Source organism: Saccostrea cucullata, unplaced genomic scaffold, assembly GCF_032062105.1.
Source record: "Saccostrea cucullata isolate Sc308-1 unplaced genomic scaffold, CSIRO_AGI_Scuc_v1 ctg14588, whole genome shotgun sequence".
Lineage (NCBI taxonomy): Eukaryota > Metazoa > Mollusca > Bivalvia > Ostreida > Ostreidae > Saccostrea > Saccostrea cuccullata.
The window spans coordinates 3304-15780 of NW_026919537.1; the positions used below are offsets into that span (position 1 = coordinate 3304).

A 12477-nucleotide genomic window follows, 5' to 3' on the forward strand; every position below is an offset into this window, starting at 1 on the left:
TATATTTTTACTGAAAACGATACTGATACGAATTTGTCGCTGAGTCGCTTTTTGTTTAGGCTGCAAGGCAGTGAGTCACTAAAGGGATCAAATTTACAGGTGACTGTCTGTTTTGTACGTCTGGTACACGTTATTTCCTAAGAACTAAGATATAGGCATTTTATATCATTCTTTTTATTGCTCGAAAAAATATACCAGGTTTATCAATCTCATGATTGATTTTGACCTATTTTCCCAAAAACACCCAAGTGTCCATAGACAAATATTATTTGACCTACCTCTACTAGGTACGTATGTGAAAATAGTCAAAATACTATCCTGGAAGGTTCAAATTAAACTTTAAAAGATACTAGAACTCAGAACAGATACTAGTATTTTAACATTTTTAACATTTTTTTTAGTTGGAGGTCTTTGATAAAACTGTCATTTAGGAAAAAAAAATATTTTTAGACCTGATTGAACTTTCAAACTTAATTACATTATATGAATGACTTTTTTTCTATTTTAATAAATCAAGACTAACGGTGTCTTAGTTGCGGTAAAACATTACTCTGACAATTTCTATATCAGAGGCAACATATTTTTTTATTCCCTCTACCTCCTATGCATACAAATGTAACTTTCCCTTTCTTTTAATGTATTCAATTTCCATTTTCCATTTCAATTTCACTTTGATTTAGGTTAGTTTTGTGAAAATGAATGAGGGAAAAAACTGACATAAACATATTTAGTCCACTTAAAGCACAATAGACCCATTCAAATTGTGGAACTTGTACATTTCATGTTGAACGCATGCGCCTCTTCTGTGTATGAACGTTCTGTTTTTATATCCAGTCTCCCCAAGTACTATACACATGTATGTAGTCATAACAGTATACACAAAATGTAAAATGGAAATCCGAAAATTTTGTTGCAGTCGTATAGTCAATTTAGAGTAATGTAGAAGTATTGATAGTGACAGAAATTGAACACCATCCCCACCCAAGCTCAACCGCCACAATCCTAACCAGCACGCTAAAGAGGATTTTCCTATTTTCTTTCCTCTGCATTGTTCGATGTTATGATATTTTTGGATCACGAATGTTATTTAACATTTTGAATGATGACCTTGGTTTGATATAAGCTCTTTTGTTTTGGAAGAAAGATTTCCACGAACAAAATTCGACAATAGAACCCTTAAATAGAACTGCTGAATGATTGTCCTTTAATTCTTTGTTCTGATTTTTAGAAGGGTAATCTTCCCAAGAAATGTAGCAAAACTGTATAAATCCTAAATCACCGGAAGTTTAACTCATTCCTCAAAGAATAAAGTATCAGTGGAGGAAAAGGTGAGCTTAAAGAAATCTTATCAGTCTTTTTATTGTTACAAGCATTTTGTTTTTTATAAAATCTAATTAAAAGCAAAGGATTCTTAGAAGCGTAAATGCTTAATGAAATTCGTGCGTGGTTACAATATAAGCTTAGTAGTCAAGCGCCGTTTTGCAGTTTCTTTTATATGACGCTGTGAAAAGTAGATGTGTGTTGGTTAGCTCCAATATTTTTGTATTTGTCTCTTCTTATGTGGCATCGCCAAATATTTCAAAGGAGACTGCAAATACGATAATTCTTATACAAGGAACATTCCAATGTGCATAAATTGCTTGAAGTAAAATTTAAGATTATATACGTTTTGATGGAATAGATAACTTTCTGCAAAAATGTTTAAGAGAAAAAAGAAAAGGACAATAACAATGATACTAAATACAGACTGCTTTTTTTCTTTTGTACATTGAGCAATGCCTTTTTTTCTTATTATAATTTAAAGAATGATCACAAGAATATGAAAATTGAAAACCAAACGATATGCAATAGGAGTATGTAGTCCTTTGCTTTCATCCTCAAATAAAAACAGTATATTGATGATATATGGTAGGTAAATTTCGTGTAAGTTTAATTTATAGTAGGTAGGTCACGTGGACGGGGTACATTAGTTATGTCATGTGGGTTTGCAGCATAATATCATTCAATACAGTATTATTATCAAAAAAAAAAATCCATGCTTTTTTGTGAGAGGCAAGTTAATCTACTGTATAGATGTCAAATCTTAATATGTGCATTGCCCTAGCTTATTTAAAATACGCCAATAAACAATGAAATATCTTACATTTAAATAAAGACCACTTATTTGAATGTATTAAAACATTCGATAGCTTTGACAATTGATTGCTCAATCATTTAAACATTTCAGCCGTGACCTTTCAAGGGTTCAGTTAGTTAGATATTTTTCAATCATATATTTTTTCGTTTACGGCTTGACATGGTTACTGTATACAATGTTATTTTTTGCCCTTTGTCTTTTCGCCCTTTCACACTTGCAGACAATTTTTTCCCGTTTTAAATTCGCTTAATCATGAATTTATTTAAGAAATCATGCGGTAATTTTTTAATTCGCCCCGTTTTTTAACTCGCCCAAATGAGGGTAGAGCGTAATAGGCGAAAATGAAACGTTGGTAAAATGTCCCCTGTATAGAGTGCTATGGACACTAGCATTCTTACCATGTGTCGCAATCATGCATAATCATGAAATACAGTACAATCCAGAACCAATTGACTGCTTACGGACTGCCACTACCGGCACAGAGCAGTCTCAAAGCAGTTTCAGATATGTCCCAAATTTAAGTCATCCCAGAGCAGACCCTAAGCCGTCCTAGCGGTCCCATAGATCAGTCCCAGTGCGCTGGGTTATAAAGCAGTGGATTAATCCTTCTTATAAAATACCACATTAAAGTCCTTTTACAGCTTAAATTCATTCAAACAAATCAAAATTAATTTTTCGATAACTAATAAACTAGGTTGAAATCTTGTCATATAAGGGGATGTATGAAGATATTCTCTATAAAATTATACTAATGATCAAAAGAAATATGAGAAGTTCGAATCAAAAGTTGAAAGCTATTTGTGAGATCACGGTGAAGATCAAGTTTAAAACATGAAAATGACATTGAAATTGCTCACCATTTATTTCAATGTACATTTATTTATTAGCAGAATTTGGAATTAAAAGAGTTTCATACCAAATTTCCTTTAGCCCCGACTGCTCTTCTTAAATTGCCAAAATCAACGATTAAAGTTAGATATGCCTAAATGAAAGTTAAAATTACCAGCTTAAAAGTTTGAAAATTAAGTTAAGATTCTAAGTTACAAAAATACGTGGAACTAATACTTTTCCTGAGAAGAGCCAAGTGAAGCAATCCTAACTGCAAAGATTGTCCTTGCTTTTCAGCTATGGTCTTGATTATATACAAAATAATAAAACTAACAAAACGTGAGCTTATGGCAACAAAAAGCTAAACAAAAATCCTCATTGAGTATAATTCCATTCACAGCAATGTATGCAATTTTTAAGTACACAAATCCTGGTTCACTTGGCACACATTTCAAATAAATCAATAGATTATTGGTAGTAGTCAATTTATCGCATTGCACGTTTTCTGGAAAAACTAAGGATCGTATATTCCTTAAAGACAATGAATTATGCGGAAAACTTATCAAACCATCCAAAGTGCTCATTATAGAAATCTGCTGCTGCATTTGTAAGATCCTTGTTATCCTTACACCCCAAAGCTGTTGCATACGATTTACACCCTTCTTTAAACTCGAGACACGATAACTTGCAGAACCCAAGAAAACACCATGCAACACCTCTAAATGACTTTTTCACAACCCCGGAATCTGCTTTATTGTGACAAAAAAATATAGTGTCTTAAATCTCCTAAATGTCATGTGATATGTAGTTTGTAAGACAATTTTTAAGTCAATGGTATAAAATGAGAGAGAAATAAATTTTCATAACTTTCATTTCAGAAATGGAGGCAGATATGAACAATCATAGATATATTTTCATGCTCGTCTTCATTATTGGACGTGGAGAATACTGTTCCTGTTCAATTACATGCAAGTCTCCGTCGAACAGAATTGTAGACTGGTAAGGTTGATTGGTAATGGTGCAACGATGCACCCTTTTCTCACATAGAAAAAATTAAATAAGTAAATTAAAGTATAAATCAGACCAAACACACACACACAAGCACACATGGTGAATAATTTTAGACTTTGTATTGTATTTAAGACTTCGTATTGTATTAAGTGGAAATGGAGATGGTAGATCATATTGCTCTATTTCTTATATACAGATCTGCGCACTTTAAGAGCTCATATGGGCTCTTAGCTATTTAGCGTCATTTGATTGGGAAAAAAAGATTTAATCCATTTTGTATAACATAACTTGCCTACGTCACAATGAGTTACGTCAAAAACTTATCACTCCACTTGACGTTACTTTTTAAATAGTGCTCAATTCGAAGCCATTTTCCGGTTTATAAAGCGTAGACTGCCCCTAGTTATATTATATCGGATAACATTAGTTGTAATAAACTTCATTCATTAATTAATCTCATATTCTTCTCGCAATAAAACCGGTCACGGTAGCCTAGTGGTAGAGCGTTCGCTTCGTGATCGGGAGGCCCGGGTTCGATTCATACCTAAGACGTAAACATAGGTAGTGACTGTTCCTTCGCCAAGCGCTCGGCACTAGAAGTGAAAGTCACAGGTCTGTTGGATATGACCTTAAAAACGTAGGTCCCGTGTCACCGATTAAAGTTAGATATGCTTGGTTCAACTTTTGATATTTTTTACAGTTTGAATTAATCGAGTTTTCTCTGATACTATTTGATTGAAGTCTGTAAATTGACTTCTTAAACACGAGTGTTTTGCACATTTTTAACCCTTGTCTTAATTTTTTTCGAGATGTACTATTGGAAAGAAAATATATTTTTGAACGTAAGGTCTGAGACTGAAACTTGGGTTGGGATGTATTTTTCATGATGCTAGATTTCAAAGTCAGCTTTTTGTAACATATAAAAACAGTTAAACTGCTGAGAAATACGGTTATTAAATTGCGCTTAAGAGTCGTATTAATTAACAGAAAATACAGAAGTTACATGAGCTCCACTTTGTCTAGGCATAGGCAAAGAACTTCGAATAATACGACGTATCTCCTAGGAATTGATATCGTTTACCAACCCTAACAAAAAATTCTATAGTTAACTATAGTTTACTAAAGTTATTTATAGTGATATCTTTGACACTTTGAAAAACTTTATCAAAAACTTGGATACTTTGTTTCAAAACTACCATTATTCCTCTCTAGTATAACAACATAATTTTTTAAAACTGTAATTCTACATAATGGCTTAACAACGCTTAGCTTTGGGGATTTTGGCATTTTGCCAAATTGAGAAAATTGCCATTTTAGACCCCTTTTCAAAGCGATTTTTTAATACTTTGCACACTGATTTGAAATTCAGGAAACAGTGCATTGTATAGATGGTACATAAGTTAGTTTAAACACATTAAAAATATTTATGGGACACCTAAAATTTTTTTTTTAAAAAGCTGATGAAAAATTACCCAAAATCTGCAAAATTTCCGTATTTCAAGGAACACATGCACATTTCATTAAGTTCATATAGAAAAGAAATGTTCCTTTCTACCTGTTTTGATGTCATTTACAGTAAAATTAGTCCATATCTAGGAAAAGTGTCATGTAAAAATATTCACATCCCATTTCCAAGAGCATTAATACATGTAAATATAGGAGAACTGTGAACACCTGCACAAAATGCCCCCCCCCCCCCCCCCTTTCCGTAAAATTGACAATTTTGAAGTACATGCATGTAGACTTACCAGGGCATGTTTCAAGTTTCCTGAAACTATCTCCTTAGATTGAAAGTAATATGAAATAAAATTTTCCCTATCCATTCTCTATTACTATGGAAACAGGAATGCAAGATTTGTTACCATGGAGACAGGAATACCAGATTTTTAACCAAAATAGCTGCGTTTAACATAACAATATTCCCAAAACTACACTTATTTACTCTTTTATAAAACATGTGTAATGTGTTAAATGTAAATGTGAACTAAATTTTTTGGCATCTTAAATTTGCATCTTTATGATGTTGCAAAATATAATGCATTTTGTAATGCTATGTCAAATAATTGCAAAACCTTGTGGATTTTACTTTTTCAAGATTTGGTCAAACTTGAAAAATTCTGAAATGAAACTAAAACAAGCAAGACATTCATAATATTTTACTCATTTCAACTTGTTACTTTGTATAATTATTTATTAAATTCATGGGCAACTGCAAACCACAGATACTTTGAAGGAAGTCAAAAATTTACCCACACCCCCCTCCCTTCTGATTTTTTCATTAAAACTTATGAAACACTGCTTTAAACTTGAGAAAAATTACATTGGTTTAAAAAAAAATCACATCCTCTTGGGTAAGTTATCTTGGATTTAAATATAAATATCCAACAATGGAAAACTTTAAACATAGTGTTTAGCATATAATTAATAATTAGGTTTGCAATGGATCTTTTGTATTCTGTAAAGTCAGTTGAAACAACCCCCCATGAGACACTGTCCCCCACAAGTATCATTTTAAGGAAGTTCTTCCTTTCATTTTACTAGGTTCCTGCCAACATCATCACACCAACTATATCAACCTCCTTTAAATTTCTTTTTTTTTCACATGTAAATATAAATTCTGAAAACAAGAGAACTTTTTGCTTTTTTATTTTTTATATATGCAACATTTAGAGTACATTTATTCTCAACTATGGTACATATCATTAGATTTACGTGACAAATTCTACTGTTTCTGCTGCTGAAAATCTTGACTCTGATTTTTCAATTTTAGAGTTTTAGTTGGTCAGGCATGTACCAGTAATGACCTACATTGACATACGCAAGAAACACTGATAATTAGTTAATGAGAATTATGCTGAGTTTAGTTTTTTTTGGAAAGGTACAGGATAAAGATTGATAAGTTCTAAAACATATTGTTATACAACATAAGATTTGAGGATGCCATCACATAATATGATAAACATGTTCCTATTATATTTGAACTTTGACATCTCAAAACACTGATATCTTGAACTTTGACATCTCAAAACACTGATATCTTGAAGACAGTGGGTACAAGTATGTTGAAGTAGGTTGGAATTCAGCTTTCACTTGCCTGGTTTCAAACCTAAAATATAGCATCCCTTCTCAACCTGCAATGGTAAATAATTCCTGCACTTTCCAATATACTAGTACACTGATTTCAAGCTAATTAAATGTGTATGTAATCCTTTAGAAAGTTGTTTTCTTTATTCTAGTATAATAATTCTTCTGTTACTGGACAGGTAATAAATTTTGTTTAAAAAAAAAGAAATAAGCAAGGTTTAAATTTAGATATAAAACTGAAATATTTTTTAACAATTTAAGGACAGATTATACAAACAAACTTTTGTCAAAGAATTTGAAAATAACAACTTGGGTCATGTTTAAATCAGTAAAATTAATAACTTTCCTCACGACAAGTACTTTTTAATTCATATTTGCATAAAAATGGAATTTGAAGTGAAAAATATTTGTATAGATTAATAAGGATAGTTTCAAGAGGGCAGACTTTTGAACATCACAGAAGGTTTACAATTTCTTAATATTCTAGAAATTTATTAATACATCATTAATTTGCAATTAAATTATGCCAAAAAATATATACCAATCCAGGCATCCATTTTTTGTTTGTATCATCTGCCCTTAATTTACTTTCATATTTTAAGAATGGTTACCTTGAAAAGAACAGAATCTAGGCTGTCCGCTTTCTTGCAGAATGCACTTTGAACTTCAGTCATGGCCTATTTGGTCCTGTTTTGGTTTACTGGTCTTACTTTTCTTTATTCATCTTATATGGTAAATCCTTTGATGAAAAAATGATGAAAATAATTATTTTCCTAGGAACATGATCAAAAGGAAAATTCATTTCATTCATACACAGACATGTTCATGTGTGTGATCATCTTACCAGTAGTGAATATTTGCCTGAGTATCAATTAATTTGTTTAGAATATTATAAAACATGGTCAGTGTGTACAAAACAAATATCATTATAAATCAGAGGTGAATATTCTACATGTACATGTATATAGTTTTATTATACCCTCCGCTTGAAAAGTGGTAGGGTATACTGTAATCGGTATGTCCGTCTAACTGTACGTCCATCTGTCTATACATCCGTCTGTCTGTTACGCTTTAGGGTACCCATCTCTTATTATCCACAACTCCTCTTATACCACTGCAATGAGTGAAATTTAATGAACCTTTCACAGAATCTTTATTACATATTGTCATTGTGCACCTCCTATTTTAGTTTTTGATTTGACGCATATTTTGGGTTTCCCGGCCACAGTAAAACATGGATTTGTCATCAGTTATAACCAGATGGGAGGCAGGTGGTATCATTTAGTGAGCTCAATGCTCACCGGACCTTTAGTTAAATTTTGTTTTAACACTTATACATATGTACAAGTGTACATATATATATTTTTACTGTTTGCTATTTGAAAAGATAATTATTATTCACACAAAATTGAACTATAGATTATACAGTACCGCTACTTCACAGATGAATGAAAGAGTCTATATAAACAAAAATAACTCAATATTTCCAGTGCATTCTTAACCTAGATCTATTTTGTCATTACATATAGAACAGTAGTTTTGGATATATATAATAAATTTAAAGTTTAAAAGATAGAAGCTTTTAAATAAGGCAATGACATCAAAACAAACATGCTGTTTTCCTATTTTCTGCTTATGAACATCACATGACCATATTTTGCTGATATATATAGAATACTATTTAAAAAACTTATCTACTTTATGCTTGTGCTCACACATTATAAACGTTTGATGCACTTTTTTATAGAAACAAATTAAACTTGCTCTAGTTAATATTTTAACAACACAATTCTGTAAAATATGTGCCTAATGCCAATAAAGAATTGAAATAATAGGATAAACAATGAATTAAAACTGACAGAAGTGGAAATTTATTTTATAAAGATAAATAATGTTTACTTAAAAGTCTCTCTCAGCACATCATATAAAGTAAACCTACTGAATGGCACAGATTTTACACATGTACAATCTATATATAGAGATTTATATTTCGGGGGGGGGGGGGGTCAGCTGTATCAGCAAGTGATGTTTATATGCTTCAAATTCATTTTTATTAATAAAAATAATTAATTCATTGGTCAGAAAGTCAAACTGTCAAAAGGTATAGTTCGCTTGATTTGATAAGGACCACTGACCACTACACCAGTAAAACAACTGGGTATTGTAAGGCAAATAAAATTAAGAAAATATGCATTTGTTAATCTTGATATTTTTGTAATGTTCAGTATATACATATATTTACCTTCTGTCTTCATTGTTTAAGATGTCTAGCCTTCTTTTCTTCCAGACTGTAAAACTTTGATGATCTTTCGCCAGAAAATATTCATTGCTGTTTACTAAATACACATTGTACCTCCAAACGTTAGAGAGTAGTTCAAGGGAAGTAATTAGGAACAAAAAATGCTTCAAAATGTAGAAAAAAGTAATTTTTACCTTTGAATTCCTTTTACATCTTTGAGTGTCCCACCAATATTTTACATATTTTGATATAATCAAATATCAGCCTTTCATAATTAATTATTACTAAATTTGTAATCAGTGTGCCTTTTTTGTTTTAAGCCTCCAAAAACTCCACTAAACCAATCACATATCTGATATGTTATAATATGTAAATTGGCCATTTACTATTGAGAGATTAAATTAAAACTACAGATATAATTACTTTAATCTGTAGTATTAAATTTAAATAATGAAAACATATTAAGTTATCCCTTTTCATTTCTGGACACAGTTTCTGATAAGTTCACGTTTTTCAAAATTAATGAAAATGAGAATTTTGCACCCCGTTTCTATGGCAACCAAGGGTCTATTTCATAAACCCACTTTAGATTTTACAATTAATGACATAGCTGTTTAAAATTATTATAAAAAAATCAAAATGTTTTTCTATGCGTGGCCAACCAATTTTGATAATTCCAGAGAATTGATATTAAGTTGCAAATGTTTACAATTTTCACAGAGTGGATTTGTGAATAAATATTTAATTAGTTACTATGTGTATTTATCAAATTTGAATAAACAATTTAAAGATATAAATTTCTATCCTTTTAAAATCAGATGAGCATTTTTTTAATAATAAAAATCATTCCCAATGACATAAACATTTCAACAAAGCATGGTTTGAATATTTGAATGAACTGTAGAGGTGGTATAAATATTAAATACTTAAACATTAAACAAATGCATGAATTCAAAATTCATCATATGATGATAAAAATAATCTAGTACAGATATTTGGCTCAGGTGATACATGTATAGCAAAACTGCATGTCTATAGTATTTGTTAAGGTAATGTCCCTCTGATAAGAAAGGTATATTAATTCACTTCTGAGGAAGATTAAGTGGGTAATAAAAAACATGTCTTGCCTCCTTTACCATCATAAACAAGTGCAGTAATGTGACTAGGGTAAAGAATAATAATGCAGTGTATTGCACATCAGATTCCTAAAAATATATAAAAATTTCAAGTCTTCATGTGAAAAGGATCTTAAATCAAGGTCTGGTCATCTTTTTCTTAATTTGATCCAGAATGAAAAAAAGCAGTCAAGGTCAAATATTCTGATGTAGTGCATTTAGTCTTAGAATGTTGTCTTTACTTGTTCCAAGTTTGAAATCCATATGTCAAAAATTTTTCAAGTTATAACCTTGTACTATATATTCAAGATTGACCTTGAATGATAAAATCAATATTTAGTAAATTTTTTTTAATTTTTGGATTAACTTAAGAACAAAGGGACAGTAGACCTCAACCATTTTGAGACTAATACTAAATTGACTGCTTTATTCTTTATTAATAAGCTTTTCTAACGCTGCCACCCGCCTTTCTTCCAATTTCAATTTTTCTTTTTCCAACTCCATTCTCTCCTCATGCATAGTTTTTAACTGTTCCCGGTACTCGGTAACCCATGCTGATTCCTTATCAATTTTCTTTTTTTTGTGGGAGGATTAGAGTTGGGAAAAGAAGAAGAGGAAGGAATGGAAGAAGAAGGGGCGTTGGTGTTGGCTGCCTTGGAATTCTGTATTTGTATTGATAAGGTTACTGTTGTTGGAATCACAGCAGGGTCACCATGTAGTAGGTCATCCATAAGGGAGAAGAACTGCCAAGTTTGTCGCCCACTTCCAGTTCTTTTGTTTCTCTCTTTGATTAATTTCTATCTGACCAATATAGAAACAACAGTACATGTATGTATATGTGAAACACTGAGGTCCCTTTATGACAGCTTAATGCAAAGGTTTAAAGTTTCTCAATAATTTATATCTGCTTTATATACAATGAAGCAAAGATTTTTAAAGAAATTAAAGAATTAAATGATAAACAGAACCCTGCCTTAACACCAGTTCCCCTGACCAAACGCCAACATATTCAGAATCTGAATTATGGAAAAGGCAATTTTTTTCATAATAACTATATTCTTGGTTTATCTGCTTAATACCTAAGACCAGGAGATATTTTGATGAAAAACCATGGTGGAAAAATTGACAAAAGTATAAGATATAACCTTCTGCCAAAAAAAAAATCATTAAATCAAATCCTTATAAGGACATAACTTATAGGGCAATAAAAATTGTGTGGTTTTTTGGTTTGTAATTTGTACACAGGTGGGTGTACAAAGATAAAAAAAATTTTTCTATTAAAATTACCTTGGTAATTTTACATTTAGATTTATAAGTCTGACATTAAAGCCCAAGCTAGCATTTTAACTTTAAAATAATTTGAAAGTCCAAGGATGTTTTCTATGAATCAGTTGTCAATCCAACTTATCATTTACAAGTGCACTTGAAAATAATTATAACTGAGAATTAAAAATTTTCGTAGGGCAATAACTTTTGTAAAAAATGGTTCTTGAGAAAGTCTCAATGATTTAGATATTTTTATTACATGTATGGCTGAACCATCTTGTGACAAAATAATGGATGAAAATCGGAAAATGAACCAACTATATCATGACAGGGGTTTACAATAACTTGCCTCATTTTAAGTGACCGGAATTTTTTGTCACATTCCTCCCCTGTACAATGATGGCCTTTCAAGCACATCATTTCCGAAATTTTCTTCCAACCTTGTTTTTGTGTGATGATATTTGATGAAAACATTTCTGTATTTTCTTTCTTCAAAGATATCAAGAGTTTAACGGATTCAGTATTCCATTTTACAGCATCTGAAAAAGTGTAATGACACAAAGATATACAATTTTTCAGGAAATGTATATTAGTTAATGACATAAAAGACAAATTGAATCAATATTCTATATTCATTTTTTTATGTTTCCATAGATTACATAAAGGTACATATATTAACAAATTTAGAGATGTAAAGTGATTAGTAGTTTTATAGTGACCAACCATAGTATATTGCACTACTTGCTAGCTAAGTAAGTAGTGGTGGGATGAACCCACAAGTCCCTATAAATAAGACA

At 31.1% G+C, this 12477-nt stretch overlaps 1 protein-coding gene and 1 long non-coding RNA gene across 2 annotated transcripts; both read right to left on the reverse strand.

Moving 5' to 3' along the window:
• Positions 1 to 6810: 6810 nt before the first annotated feature.
• On the reverse strand, positions 6811 to 9344 carry LOC134233226 (uncharacterized). Its single transcript, XR_009984940.1, has 3 exons — positions 9303 to 9344; positions 7672 to 7799; positions 6811 to 7107 (listed from the first exon to the last, which is right to left on the reverse strand). It is a non-coding gene; the product is annotated as an uncharacterized LOC134233226 (long non-coding RNA).
• Positions 9345 to 10496: 1152 nt separating this feature from the next.
• Positions 10497 to 12219, reverse strand: LOC134233220 (uncharacterized; the record flags this gene model as incomplete). Its single annotated transcript, XM_062715202.1, has 3 exons — positions 10497 to 10994; positions 11042 to 11211; positions 12026 to 12219. Coding segments are annotated over 3 exons (518 nt in total), but the record flags the coding sequence as incomplete, so codon positions are not given.
• Between the last annotated feature and the right edge of the window lie 258 nt (positions 12220 to 12477).